The 15,764-nt window shown below is 36.2% G+C and overlaps 1 protein-coding gene across 3 annotated transcripts; it reads left to right on the forward strand.

Moving 5' to 3' along the window:
* The first annotated feature begins 4,315 nt into the window (after positions 1–4,315).
* LOC104226974 (polygalacturonate 4-alpha-galacturonosyltransferase-like) lies at positions 4,316–11,738 on the forward strand. Of its 3 annotated transcripts, none has more exons than XM_009779094.2 (11): positions 4,316–4,561; positions 4,661–4,757; positions 8,187–8,221; positions 8,327–8,386; positions 8,494–8,631; positions 8,746–8,821; positions 8,901–8,947; positions 9,127–9,461; positions 9,562–9,919; positions 10,205–10,792; positions 11,072–11,738. In XM_009779094.2, exons 2-11 carry the CDS (start codon positions 4,664–4,666, stop codon positions 11,345–11,347), a joined length of 2,007 nt encoding a protein of 668 aa, XP_009777396.1. In that variant the 5' UTR covers positions 4,316–4,561; positions 4,661–4,663; the 3' UTR covers positions 11,348–11,738. The 3 variants fall into 3 exon arrangements, with proteins under 3 accessions (XP_009777396.1, XP_009777397.1, XP_070009129.1); XM_009779095.2 differs by having other exon boundaries at positions 4,316–4,518; XM_070153028.1 differs by lacking the exon at positions 4,316–4,561 and having other exon boundaries at positions 4,568–4,757.
* Positions 11,739–15,764: the final 4,026 nt, after the last annotated feature.

A 15,764-nucleotide genomic window follows, 5' to 3' on the forward strand; every position in this document is an offset into this window, starting at 1 on the left:
ATGACGTTGGTGGGCTCAATGATGATGGTGATGCCCAGAACTATATTCCAGATCAACATATTGATGGTGATGGTGATAACAATGCTAATGTTGATGAGGTAGATGCTCATACTCACGAAGCTGTGGACGAGTTAGATATTCCACTCAGGAGGTCTTCTAGACCTCGTACTCCTTCCTCCCATTACTCACCCAATGAGTATGTATTACTCACTGATGGGGGAGAACCTGAATGTTATGCGGAGGCCATAGAAGATGAGCACAAGGATCAATGGATTGAAGCCATGCAAGATGAGATGAAATATCTGCATGAGAACCATACTTATGAGTTGGTAAAATTGCTTAAGGGCATGAGAGATTTGAAGAACAAGTGGGTGTTCAAAGTTAAAGCTGAAGAACATAGTTTGAAGCCCAGATACAAAGCTAGATTGGTTGTCAAGGGATTTGGTCAAAGGAAAGGTATTGACTTTGACGAAATATTTTCTCCTGTTGTGAAAATGTCCTCCATTCGGACAGTTCTTGGTTTGACTGCTAGTCTTGATTTGGAGATTGAGCAGATGGATGTGAAGACTGTTTTTCTTCATGGTGACTTATAAGAGGAGATCTATATGGAACAACCTGAGGGCTTCAAGGTAAAGGTAAAAAAAATCTTGTATGCAAACTTAAAAAGAGTCTATACGGATTGAAGCAAGCTCCCAGACAGTGGTATAAGAAGTTTGAGTTTGTTATGGGGGAGCAAGGCTACAAGAAGACTTCTTCAGATCACTGTATGTTTGTACAAGGATTTTCTGATGATGACTTTATCATCCTCTTGCTATATGTGGATGATATGTTGATTGTGGGCAGAAATGCTTCCAAGATTGACGAGTTGAAGAAACAGTTGAATAAGTCTTTTGCAATGAAAGACTTGGGTCATGCTAAGCATATTTTGGGCATGAGAATTACTCGTTCGAGAAACGAAAGGAAGCTTTACTTGTCACAGGAGAAGTACATAGAACGTGTACTGGAGCGCTTCAATATGAAAAGTGCTAAGTTGGTTCACACACCCCTTCCTGGTCATCTGTAGTTGAGTAAGAAGATGTGTCCTACAACAACGGAGGAAAAAAAGAGAATGGCCAAGATTCCTTATTCCTCTGCCATGGGAAGCTTGATGTATGCAATGGTATGCACTCGATCAGATATTGCTCATGCAGTCGGTGTTGTTAGTAGATTTCTCGAAAATCCAAGAAAAGAGCATTGGGAAGCTGTAAAGTGGATACTCAGGTGTCTAAGAGGAATCTCACATGAATGCTTATGTTTTGGAGGATCAAATCCAATTTTGAAGGGCTATACAGATTCTGATATGGAAGGTGACCTTGATAACAGAAAATCCACTACATGATATTTGTTTACTTTTTAGGAGGAGCTACATCATGGCAGTCAAAGTTGCAGAAGTGTGTCGCACTGTCTACAACTGAAGCGGAGTATATTGCGGCTACTGAAGTAGGCAAAGAGATGATATGGCTCAAGAGATTTCTTCAAGAACTTGAATTGCGACAGATGGAGTATGTTGTCTATTGCGACAGTTAGAGTGCAATAGACCTAAGCAAAAAATCCATGTACCATGAGAGAACAAAACACATCGATGTCAGATATCATTGGATTCGTGAGCAAGTGGAGAACGAATCACTTCAAGTCAAAAAGATTCACACGAGTGAAAATCCTACAGATATGTTGACCAAGGTGGTACTAAGAGACAAGTTCGAGCTATGCAAAGAACTTGTCGACATGAACTCAAACTAGAAGACAATGCTACCTCCTCTTGATGAATGAGACTGGAGGGGGAGATTGATGGTGTCCATCTCATTCAAAAGGTTTGGTAGCCACCCTTGTTGAATTGGTATTGGTTTGGTAGTCAACCTTGTTGAATTGGTTTGGTTTGGTAGCCAACCTTGTTGAAATTGTGAAAAGTGTGTGCAAAATTGTCAAATATTGTAAGTTTTAGAGAGTGAGGTTTTGGCTATAAAAGGAGAACTTCAACTCTCATTTCATCACACCAACAACGAGAGAAAAGAGAGAGACCAATGTATTCCATAAACTATAAGAAAATAGTTTAAGAAAAAAAATAGAGTGTGAGAGATATTGTAGTGAGATGAAAAAAGCAAAAGAGTGTTTATTTCTTTTGAGGGTGCAGTGGTCTTAGGAGTATTTTTACTTGTTACTACACAGTGTAAAATTTCCCGCTATAGTGATATCAATTGCTCTTCTTGGCCGTGGTTTTTCCCTTATTCAGAAGGGTTTCCACGTAAAATCTTGGTGTCATTATTGCTGCATTTCTATTCTTGCTGATTTAACCAAAACTTAGTGTTCTGCGTTTATCACTAATACCGTGAATATTATTTTTACGGGTCTAATTTTCCCAACAGTCGCATGGTTATCGTTGTTATAATTTGTGCCATGTAGTTAAGTAATTATTTGGCTTATAGCACAATAATTTACACAAGCAAGATTGTGGCAAACATATACGGCATCCATCAATGCTAAATCGACTAATTTTCAAGTTTTAACTAATCAATTTCAAATATTAAACAACTTGTACTCTTATAGAAAGGCTTATTAAAAGACGATTATTATGATATGTATGTTTATTACATTTAATATCTTCTTCACTGAGTAAAGAATTATGGATTCACCAGATTAAATTGTGATTTTACCACAAAATATGGTATCTTGAATGATTAAAGAATGGTTTCATGTAACATGGCTTACTAATATTTTACATTATTTATTAACTCATCGATGAAGTTGAAAACCATGGAGATCTGCGTTCAAATTCCTATAAAGACAAAATAAATTAGGTAATATTTTTTTATCTATCTAAGTTTTGGGTGACAAAAATACTCAATATTTTTTACCTAGCTATACTATAATAGAAACCTATTTACTACATTTATTTAAGTTCCTTGTTAATTACTTTATATACCTATATTTACTAGTTTTATACAAAACCATAAAAAAGAGGAAATGCAACATACCTTAAATATAGCGTATCAGTTACACATAATTCTCTACATTTAAGATTCTCTTCCTTTTCCAAAAGGATTACAAAAACATCTTCAATTTTGTACTTACCCATCGTAAAAATTCTCCCTTGCCTATTGATGCCCAAAATCTTTCTAACCCAAAACTCTCGCTTACTCACTCCTCTTCCAAAGCTTTTGATATCCGATTTCTCTCTTTCAATCATCCATTGTTATCCCCCAAAAGTGAAGATTCTTTTTTCTTCCACATCTTTTGATATCCGATTTCTTTCTTTCAATCATCCAAAATCTCAAGAAAAAAATTCAAAATTTTGCTCTACAATCAAGTTGTGGGTAAGTTGTGGATACAACACTAATACAATACTAATACTATTATATTAAATGTTTAATGTAGAGTTGTGATTGAAACTTGAGGAAAATAAAGATCATAATTGTATCACAATTTTTTAGAAATGTATCGTAATTGCATTATAATTGTATATGTATCATATTTTTTGCAGGACTTGCATTACAAATGTATGATAATTATATATGTTACGAGCAGTTGTGAAATTGTGATGAATTTCACAATTTGTATCACAAATATGATAATTGTATATTAATTTATTAGTATTGTATCAGATATTATTTTGGATATTAATGTATCAGATACAAGTTAGATTGAATTGTGATACAAGTATGATACATTTGTGTTTTAGGCATTGATGTGTCTGATACAATTCAACTACAATTATGATACAATTATCATACAATTTCTGAATATTTTTTATAATATAAAGTTGTAGGCAATAGTGAAGAGAGAAGATGGAGGTTGTGGATGTAGATTAAGGAATTTTGATTTTTTTTTTAAAAAGAGAGAGAAGAGGAGAAGGGAAAAAAAGAAAATGATGTAATTGAATCCCTTAATTAAAAGCACTAATAATGGGGTGAGAGCCTTTTAAGAAGCAATGTATACAAGTTGTAAGAAAAACCTAAATACTTATTAAAAACTGTAAAACATAAAGAACATAGGTAAACAAGTTTCTAATATAGTATGACTAGGTAAAAATCCCAATAATTAATAGATGTAAATTTGACCCAAACATCACCTTTATTAAAAAAAGAAATTACTCCCGTTTCATGGTGTACATTATTATCCTCTTAATCCAATAATAACTCTGATTAATGATGCAGGAATTTATTCATGAGGAATCTATTTAACCACCCCAAGTAACACGTGATTATAAGCTTCAGCTATAGGTAGGCCAACAAACGGTGTCGTACCATATTTACAGTTAAAACTTAACCAGAAAAACAAAAAAATTGAAATGCAAGAAAAGAGAGAAAAAGATCTCTCCATTTTCTCTCGCTCAATTTCTCAGATTCGCTTTCGTTCCTTGTTCTCCCTTTTCTGGTTCTCGAAGACACTTCTTTCCTTTTATCGGGCACGATGTTATAATTACATTGTTGTTTAAGGCACCCAGGCATTCCACTTTCAGATTCGCTGTTTTTTCTTTTTTGGGTAATGAACTTCTTCTAGCAGGAGAACTCTGTAACATTCCGATGTAACAATTTTTCTCTATATTTCACTTTCTTTGTACATAATCTAATTTGGGTAACATTTTGTATGTGAGATTTTTTTTGTTTTTGTTTTATGTGAACAGGATATGGCATTGAAGAGGGGATTATCTGGTGTAGGCTACCCTATTGTGGTTCTCGTGTTCTGTTCATTTCTGGGCCTGTACAGCTCTACTTCAATTGGTTAGTGTATATTTTCCACATTGCTGGGTTAGTTTTTCAAATGAATAAATCTAAACTTGTGGGTTTTCGTTTATCTTCAATTTTTTGTAGTGATGTTAGTACTCAACATTGGGTTTGAATGTTTGATTCATATTTGTGAAGAGGCCCAAAGTGTTTTTAGACTTTTTTCATTGAGTTTATTGATTTGAATTTGGTGAGATTAACTTAATTTTTTTTTTTTAATTTTAGTTGGATAGTATTTTTTTGATAACTGAGAAATCCCCTATGGCTATTGGAGCAAGGTCCAAAACTAGTCGGGTAATGGCCCTCCCCTCTACCCTTCTCCACTTAAATGCCATGCTTTTGTCTGTGGCAGGATTTGAACACGTAACGTGCGCCAAACCCACAAATCACGCGCTGACTCCTACCACTAGACCTAAGCCCCTGGGGCTTAATTTTAATTGAATAATGTATGGATTAGAGCTAAATGTGGATAACGAGTCTATAAATTTCTTCATAGTGACAAACTCCTCAATTCCTTAATTGAAAAAATTACACATAGAGTACAAAAAATGCGCTGTTGCTCAAGTATACAAACTATCAATACAGTTTCCTAACTATTATATTATTGGGTGTGCAAACAGAATCCCACATTAGAAGTTAGTAAGGAAAAAAAAACATATAAAGGTGTAGTGATACTCTTAATGGTGCGGGGCTTTTTGAAAAAAAATCTTGCGTGATTGGACCAAAACGGATGTGTAGCTCTACTTCATACATCATGTTAAGAGTGTATTTAGGTTGGTCTAGCTCATCAAATTGTATCTGAGCCAATTGTTCGGTGCAACGAGTATAGAGATGCCCAAGTGATAGCATGAAGCCTAGTCTATGCACCGATTTACTACTTTTACCTTTAGCTTGGGGATGCACACACAAAAAAGAAGATTGTGGGCTTTGGTGGCCATAAGAACTCGGATGATGTGGGTGGCACATTGTGAATATCCAAATAAGTCAAAGAATTGTGGTGATGGGTCTTATGGAACTTAATTCGAGGGGGAGATTGTTGGGTGTGCGAATGAAGTCTCATGTTGAAAGTTGATAAGAAAAAGAAGCAATATGTAAAGTGTAAAGATACTCTTTAATGGTGTGAGACTTCTTGGAGAAAATCGTGTGTGCTTGATCCATAACGGACAATATATAAGAGTATCTTTAAGTTGGCTTAACCTAAGACAACATTATATGTACAACAACAACAACATACCCATTATTATTCCACACTGTGGGGTCTGGGGAGGGTAATGTATACGCAGACCTTATCTCCCTACCTTGTGAGGATAGAGAAGTTGTTTCCAATAGACCCTCGGTTAAAACATAAGCACTACATTAATGAAAATATAGACAAGAAAGGACAATATCAAAAAGCCATATAAAAGCATAATAAAAACAACAAGATATTAAGGTGATCAACAATGAAAGGAAATAATGGTTAGTCATAAAAACCTACTACCAACAGAAAGTGAGACTGCGTGCCGATACTACTGTTATGAACACTCTAGACTACCTATTCTACTACCCTAATTCTCGGCCTCCATACCTTCCTATCAAGAGTCATGTCCTCGGTCAGCTGAAGCTGCACCATGTCTTGCCTAATCAACTCTCCCCACCTCTTCTTTAGCCTACCTCTACCTCTCCGTAGACCCTCCACTATCAACCTCTCACACCTCCTCACCGGGGCGTTTGTGCTCCTCCTCCTCACATGACCAAACCACCTAAGCCGCGCTTCCCGCATCTTGTCCTCAATAGGGGCCACACCCACCTTGTCGCGAATAACCTCATTTCTGATCCTATCTAACTTGGTGTGCCCACACATCCATCTCAACATCCTAATATCTGCTACCTTCATCTTCTGGACATGAGCGATTTTGACTGGCCAACACTCAGCCCCATACAACATCGTTGGTCTGACCAACAATCTGTAGAACTCACCCTTAAGTTTCGGTGGCACCTTCTTGTCACACAAAACACCGGAAGCGAGTCTCCATTTCATCCATCCCGCCCCAATACGATGTGTGACATCTTCGTTAATCTCTCATCCCCCTGAATAAAAGATCCAAGGTACTTAAAACTTCCTCTCCTAGGGATGACCTACGAGTCCAGCCTCACCTCTCCTTCCCCTCTTTGAGTCTCGCCACTGAACTTACACTCTAAGTATTCTGTCTTGGTCCTGCTCAACTTGCAACCTTTAAATTCCAGGGTCTGCCTCCATACCTCTAAGACAACATTATATCTAAGACGTTAAAATTGTGGAAGTGTCTATGCGACAATAAAATTGGCTTTTGGCTCTTATTACCTTCTTTTATCGTTGATAGATGCATTAGGAGAATTTGATTTTGCTTATTATGCTGCTCCTCTGATTTCTTGACTTCATAGAGCTGGGTTATATTAATACGTACTTGTTTATGGCGAGGGCTAGGAAAAAAATAGAAAAAAAATTACATGTGTATGTCAAATGCCGAGGGTCTTCCGGAAACAGTCTCTCTACCCCCTCCGGGGTAGGGGTAAGGTCTGCGTACACTTTACCCTCCCCAGACCCCACTGGGTGGGATTTTACTGGGTTGTTGTTGTTGTTGTGTATGTCAAATGCTGTTTTTTAGCTCTCCGTATGGATTTAGCTGCTATGCCCCTTTTTTTGGGATAAGTAAACATTCTATTGAAGTAAAAAAGCACAAAGATTGTGCTGTTCCAATTTAGCTGATATGCAATCTTGAGTAGTTCATGATGCAGAGTTTTAATCCAGTACAATGCATTAAGTTTCTGGATAAGTCAAAGTAGACATAATGCATAAATTGCAAGTTTAGCCCCTATAAGAAAGTGAAATTGAAGTGTTTAGATGAGATTATTGTATTTAAATCTCAACTTTGAGGAGTTTAATTAATATCGGCATTGTTATGTATTTGATGCTGAAATTTGTAATAATAATGAATAATCGTAATTTAATTATTATAGTACCATATTCATATATTTTTGGGTATTTTTAATATTTCCCAAAATATGTGCTTCACTTAAAAAAAAAAAACGTACGTTTCATTTAAACACTTACGCTTCAATCCCCTGGACCTTGTCACTTTTTTTTTTGTTACGATTTTCACTTTTAAAACCATTGTTTGAGTAACTGGCACCACTTTACTGTCGTCAGAGCACGTCTCATAGTGAAAAAGGTAATGGCCCCTTTAGTGGTGGTTCAAAGTGGGTACTGAGTGTATTGTATGCCAAAACACTTAGTGATATATTTGTCAACTCACATGCGCGCGCGCACACAAACACATACACATATACATGCATGCATGCATGCTTACATACATACATACATAAATTGTATTTAATTGTCTCACTTAGAACAGCCTCCTATGGTTGCATAATTTGTAATAGCCCAACTTTGTGTTCCTTTTACAGATCATAGTGATTTTTCAACCACTTCAAGTAAGCAGGTATCCAGCTTTATTATGTACTAACTGTATTAGGATCCAAGATGCTGATTGTAGTTGAGTAAGAAGTTTGTCCTGGTTTCATCATCAAAAGAAGAACTGGTGCAGGAGTTAGATTGGAGAGAGAGGCTTTCTTTGCAACATTCTAAACCTTTGTTGACAACAAAGGCAAGTTTTCTAATATTTTGATTTTGTAATTGAGTTTTTAGCAGTTCTTTTGGTCTCCATCTAGAATAGAATAATTTGCAACTCTCAATAATTGAGCATATTTTTAGGTATTTGATGTCATCAAAGCCAGTGCAGATGATTTAGGACCTTTCAGTCTCGACTCATTCAGAAAGAAGAATTTGTCTGCATCATGGCAATCTGTCGGCGAAGAAAGCTTGGCCAAGAGCAATACAAATAATGTAGAGGTCAGAATGAGAGTCAGACTGAAGCTTGGATATTTTATTATTCCCATTAGTTATTGCTGAAAAATAATCTAACTTGCAAGATGTTGATCTGTTATCATGTCGGATGTATCACAGGGAAATGAGCCAAATCAGATAGCTGCATATGTCAAAACAGAGATCTCCAGAGGCAAACAGGATGATCTTGTAGATGGTATAGTTTGTTCAGATCTTGGCAACTTTTGAGTGCCTCACAGATGTATGAATACTTAGATATACTTTTTTCCAAGCAGATGATCATTCCCAGTTTTTGGATGCACCTGCTTTTTTGGCCAGAAGGGTACTATCATTATCAGCCACTTTATACTTGCATTTACTTTTGTTGCACTTCCGTTATCTCAGAGAGAGATGACACATTCAGTTACAATTCACTCTTTCTGTCTCTCTCTCCTATCCTCCCCTGTACCTTTTGTATACCTCAGCTGGTTGTGCTATTATAACTTTTCAAGTGCTATGCAGCAATTGAGAGAGAGGAGACGCGAAAAGCATGCTGCTGCTTTAGTGAAACAAGATGATGAGGTAACCGTAAAGCTTGAAAATGCTGCCCTTGAACGCTCTAAGTCAGTTGACTCTGCTGTGCTGGGGAAGTATAGCATATGGAGGAAAGAGAATGAAAATGAGAATACTGATTCAAAGGTACGCTTGATGCGGGACCAAATGGTTACGGCAAGGCTGTATATAAGCATTGCAACAATGAAGAAAAAGATTGGCTTGGCTCAAGAGTTAGAGAATCGGCTTAAAGAAAGTCAGCATGCATTAGGTGAAGCAACATCTGATGCTGATCTAACTCGCAGGTAGCAGATTCTTGTTGACCTTTGGATACTTGACCGTTGTTCATTTGTCCCTGTTTTGTAAAGGAAAGATTAACTCATTCATGTTCCTGTATTCAAACAGTGCACATGAGAAGATTAAATCAATGGACCAAGTGCTTTCAAAAGCTAAAGAGCAGCTCTATGACTGCAAGCTTGTCACTGGGAAGCTGAGAGCAACGCTGCAGTCTGCCGATGAGCAAGTTAGAAGTCTGAAGAGGCAGAGCATATTTTTGAGCCAATTAGCTGCAAAGACTATTCCAAATGGTATCCACTGCTTATCCATGCGTCTGACTATTGATTATTACCTCCTCCCTCCTGAAAAAAGAAAGTTCCCTAGACGTGAGAATCTGGAAAATCCCCGTCTTTTCCATTATGCCCTATTCTCTGACAATGTTTTGGCTGCTTCAGTTGTTGTCAACTCAACTATCATGAATGCTAAGGTAAAGAATTTTCTTTGGGATTATCCTGACCATTATCTACATTGCAGTCTTTTGTCTTTACTATGGATATGCGTGAGAGACTTTTTTACTTTTCTTCTGATATCAATTGATGATGTTCAATCCTCGGTACCAATTACAAGCATTTCATAAATGCATGATAAGTCTTATGCTTTTATATATTTAAATATCTTGCATGTTTCTGATAGTGACATCACCAGAAAACATGTTGGCTACATTTTAGAAGCTAATATCGGGTTATTGAAAATACCACTTGTTGTTTTGCAGGAACAAGCAAAACATGTATTTCATCTTGTCACTGATAAGTTGAATTTTGGAGCTATGAATATGTGGTTCTTGCTGAACCCTCCTGGAAAAGCTACAATCCATGTTGAAAATGTAGACGAGTTCAAGTGGCTTAATTCTTCATACTGTCCTGTCCTACGGCAGCTAGAGTCTGCTGCTATGAAGGAGTACTATTTCAAGGGTGCACATTCCACCACGCTATCAACTAGTTCTTCTAATCTGAAGTACCGGAATCCCAAATATCTTTCAATGCTCAATCACCTCAGATTTTATCTTCCTCAGATTTATCCCAAATTAGATAAAATCCTTTTTCTTGATGATGATATTGTTGTTCAGAAAGACTTGACGGGACTATGGTCTGTAAATCTTCATGAAAAAGTAAATGGTGCTGTTGAAACATGTGGTCAGAGTTTCCACCGTTTTGACAAGTATCTAAATTTTTCAAATCCCCATATTGCCAAAAACTTTGATCCAAATGCTTGCGGGTGGGCATATGGGATGAACATCTTTGATCTGAAGGAGTGGAAGAAGAGAGATATTACTGGTATTTATCACAAGTGGCAAAACATGGTGAGAGATCTTATACCTTCCTTTCAGCCTATGATATTTATTTTTTACATTATGTTTTGGTACCTTTACACTGAGTTCCATTATGTGAAACTTATTTTTACTTCGGCTCAGAATGTTGATTATACCATATATCTTATGTTCCTTTACGCCAATACAGAGATTGATTACTTGAAGTGAAATTTGGTAGTATGCCTCTCTCCCAATACCACACTTATAGAAGAATCTTAATTTTCAGGGGATCTTACTAAGTTGATTGTTTCTTTTCTTCATTTGCATTAGAATGAAGACAGGGTCCTCTGGAAGCTAGGGACACTACCTCCAGGGCTAATGACATTTTACGGGCTTACACATCCGCTGAATAAGTCATGGCATGTTCTAGGTTTGGGTTACAGCCCAAGCATCGATAGGTCAGAAATTGAGAATGCAGCTGTGATACATTACAATGGGAACATGAAACCATGGCTAGAGTTGGCAATGACAAAGTACAGGTCATACTGGGCAAAATATATTAAATTTGATCATCCATACATTCGCAGCTGCAAACTAGGTGAATGAAGGAGTGATGAATTTAAAAGTGCAGTTTGGTCTGCTCTGCATAGTCACATTTCTATGACCGTCTTGACAGAAGAGCTCCATATACAGCTATGTTCTTGTCTCCGTTTTGAAACAACCCCCTTGATTCTTTATTCTTCGCCTGATTCACTTGTATTCGTTTTTCGGTTCTGATGTCTGCTGCCTTTTTCACCAGCAACCAATCCTTTTGCATGGAGATGTATGATTAGGGTGAAGGAGAGTTTGTAATATTCTGATTCAGTATATTCTTTGAACAATAACTGGTGTGTATTGTTGAATTAAATCGAAGTGGCTCGTGCAAGTTTAGCCACTTAGATGATGCTGTATTTTGCATTTCTGGAGTTGAAGGAATATAGTTTCTTCTTATGTTTCATGATCCTGAAGAGGAGCCTTGGCGCAAGGATCAAAGGTGCCACTATGTGACCAGGAGGTTATGGGTTCGTCGCGGAAACAACCTCGTGAAGAAATGCAAGGTTAAGGCTGCGTACCTAAGACCCCAATGTGGTCCGGCCCTTCTCGGGACCTCATGTGTAACGGGAGCCTAGTGCACCAGAATGCCCTTTTATGTTTCATGCTCCATTAGGAGATATCCTCTAGATTAGGTTTGAGGTTTGTCTTCTCAAACTATATCATATCTTTGATTTTGTTTCCTCTGCTAAATAGATCATGATATTTTTTTCTGTGCTAAATATTGTGATAGTTATTCTGATGATCTATTTATTTCAACTTGTTACACAAGGTTATAACTTATGGGTCCTTTCTATGCATGAGTGGGTACACTTCTTTTTATTGTCAAAAGCTACATCCGCTACTGCATAGAATGGCTGCTTGAATAAGCTCACTATCGCTTGTGTTTACTTCATTTAGCAGAAGAGGACTAATGAATTGTTCCAGCGGCTGAGTAGACTAAGAGAACTGTTGTGTGGGAAATATGATACTGTTAAAAGGGAGTATTAGCACCTACATATTCTTAATTCTCAGAGGAGAGGATTATGCAATATTTACTTTAAGTAGTGATGGATCCAACATACTTTCAGAAGTATCTAATTTAGTTGAATCTCGTTTTTTGTCCAATGTCTCGGTTGTATTATGCCTTTACTTATTGTGTACTTTTCACTTGTGATCTTGCCATGAAAAGGTGGCTTCAGTACCTAATGAATTCTATAAAGTAGATAGATTTGAGACGTAAAAGTCTTTCCATATAATGAAAAAAGAACTTAGAATCGTTGATCTCATTCTTAATGCTTGACTTATTTGCCTGCGTTATTGCTGTCAAATGCTCGAGTACTAGCAGCATTAACAAAATCCTTGACCAAGTCATAAAAGGCTTGGGCAATTTGAGGATCAAATATCTCAGCACCATCGTACTCTATTTCAATAAAACTCCTCCACCACGTGCACTCCACGTGTCTCTAACAACTTTATTACCCCCTATATTTTAAGTTAGATAGGTAATTTTACTCGGTACGGAGTTTAAGAAAAAAAAAAAGACTTTTGAAATTTATGGTCTTAAAAGTATTAAGGAGTAAAACCTTTGTGGGACCATGACATTTGTGTGATTATAAAAGCTTCTTATTAAGGGTTAAATGGATAAATATGAAGAGTTTAAAGTTGAATTATTTCCAATTGTAAAAATGTGTCATTCTTTTTTGAACGAATTAATAAGGAAGTGTTTCATCTAAATTGAAACAGAGGAGTAATTACTTTTGCCTATCAACTAGTGGGTTAATTGCCTACCCTCTGATCAAACATTTTGGTAAACCGTTCGATCTTTTCGTGCATTTCGGACCCTTCGATCAGCGGATTAGAATACTCATGATCTATATCAACACCCTTTGGTAATGCTAACGACCACATCAATCATTCATGTGTAATGGTATAATCTTGTTGCCATGTAATAAATAACAGAAGTTACACTTAAAATTATGAAACCATCTTCATGAAAGAATATAATTAGTGGTGGCTTAATGTTTTGGGTTAGATCTGATGGCATGAAAAGGCGTATAAAGGTGTTGTTGGTGAGGTTAAGAGGAATATCTTTGTAGAGAGAAAGTAGAGTACTTGACTTTGAATCATTTTCTGATTTTGGAAGAATGTTGGTGAAGTTGTAAGCTTCTTCTACTGTTCTTTTGCCAAGAATTTCTAGCCCATCCATGTATTTACGTGTCAAAAGGCAGAGTGGCTTTTGGGAGGATGAGATGGTTTTTCCAAGTTTAAAAGAAGGTGAAAGGGCATATATATATATATATATATATATATATATATATATATATATATATATATATATAATAAAATAATGAAATAATGTGTTAGGTGGATGGAGTTGGTACTTCGCGTACAAATGTATTACTCCATCTCACTTTATACGATATACTTTCATTTTTATTCTGTTCATGAAACGTTTCTTTTGTTGGAATCAGTTTAGTCTTAGAATTCCCATTTTATCATTAGTGACATAACTTTGTAAATATAAAAATATCATAACATATTAAGATCATAATATTTTTTTAAGGTATTTTTTTAACTTCGTGTCCAATTAAATACCTTTAAATAAAATGGTTGAAATACTAAGTGTATTTTGTTCACTTCCTTACAACACTTGATCAAAATTTAAAAGCTAGCCATTGGGGAAAAAGTAACAGCTTGCCAAAAGTCTTGATGTTTATCTCCAATTTTACAGTTGATATTTAACATCCAATTGGTGGTTGTGGGGATCGGTCAGATGAAATGGAATCATGACATCGAATTGGCTTATCCTATAATAATGTTCTATATTATATCTCTAGCTTTCAAAAGCTTAAATTAATAATTGCAATTATTCGAAATATTTAGTAGAAATCAATAATAAACTCCAAAATTATCATTTATTCCAACAAGATTATATATGTTATAAATAGAGTTTTATTTAAGGTGAATGTCTATATTTTAGAGAGATTGTAGGTATTTTACTTGGTGGCTAAGTCACTTATTCCCCATAAATAGAAGGGTCATATTCTATTATAATTCATCCCAAATCGACAAGAATTCTCTCTCCTTACTTTTCTCTGCAATATTATTCTTCTTCTTTTATTATTCATGATACGTTATTAGCACGAGACTCTATCGTCTTGAATCACTTGTTGTAAAAAGATCAAAGTGTAGCTGAGGTCTTGTTCTTTCAAAATAAAGAAGTATGAATATGACATTGATAGTACAGGCCGAGGACAATTTTGTCGAGACAACAATGATCGATTGATACAAACCTCAAAATCATTCAACTCTGAACAAGTTTAGTGGACACGCAAGGAGAATATTTCTTGAAGTCTTCATAGTCTCATAAATGAAACTGTCACGACCCAAAAACCACAAGTCGTGATGGCACCTAACTTAACTTGCTAGGTAAGCCAACTAACAAAAATACAACTCAACTGAGATTATAAGAGAATAGAGAATAGATACTGAACATTTACAAATTTACCCAAGATCTGGTAGTACGACACATGAGCTTCTAAGACTTGGAATTTACATACCTAGTACGAATAAATACACGTTCTGTTCGAAAGATATATAAACAGAATAGTAAAACCTAAGCTACTAAGGACAAGTGGCAGTTATATCCGAAACGCACGAACATCTTCCGAAGCAGCACCCGACATCGCCAACAGCTCCGCTCCAAAGAATCTGTACACATCGTACAGAAGTGTAGATCAGTACAACCGACCCCATGTACTGGTAAGTATTTTGTCTAACCTCGTCGAAGTAGTGACGATGCTTTTAGTTAAAAAATGCTTATTGTTATAACCTGTACATTAGATTAACAGTAAAGCAGTTCAAAGCATAACAGTTAAAAGTGCCATATACAACTTGGCGAGACATTCAACAATTACTAAAAGGAATCACAGAAGAAGATTTACAATCTTTCCTGGTACGAGAAGTATATCCAAGATATCGAATCAAACGGCATGGTAACACCCTTCGTGCTTCTATCTTTGCCTCACCATATATATGAATAATTTTGTGACAAATCAATTAGCACGGCAACATCCTTTGTGTGTTCAACTCATCCTCCCAAATGTACGAGTAACAGAACCAACCAGATGACAGAAATATCGATAACATAAATTACAAAGCAGGGAATACTCAATTAACAACAATGGACAAAGATACACATGTGGGCAACAGTAAAACACTAAGCGGAAAGCACGTGACTACTAACAACAATTTAGAAAACAAGAAATATCACTTCAATTAACTAGCATATTGAAGGCCTAAGTACAAATATAACAAATAAGACGGAAACACGTGATCTTTACAAGTTGACAAGTAAGGGAATGAATGGCTAACATGGTAGAAGGCTTATACTAAGTGCTACAGAATAGATATAATATGAGTATAATTATAAAAACAGGAAATATGCATG

Source organism: Nicotiana sylvestris, chromosome 8 (assembly GCF_000393655.2).
Source record: "Nicotiana sylvestris chromosome 8, ASM39365v2, whole genome shotgun sequence".
Taxonomy (NCBI): domain Eukaryota; kingdom Viridiplantae; phylum Streptophyta; class Magnoliopsida; order Solanales; family Solanaceae; genus Nicotiana; species Nicotiana sylvestris.

Bases quoted from the DNA above. Each gene is read 5' to 3' on its own strand.
- LOC104226974 (XM_009779094.2), top strand. From the start codon at position 4,664: ATGGCATTGAAGAGGGGATTATCTGGTGTAGGCTACCCTATTGTGGTT. The intron at 8,632-8,745 runs GTCAGAATGAGA...GATGTATCACAG, and splicing joins GCAATACAAATAATGTAGAG to GGAAATGAGCCAAATCAGAT. The intron at 8,948-9,126 runs GTACTATCATTA...AGTGCTATGCAG, and splicing joins CTGCTTTTTTGGCCAGAAGG to CAATTGAGAGAGAGGAGACG.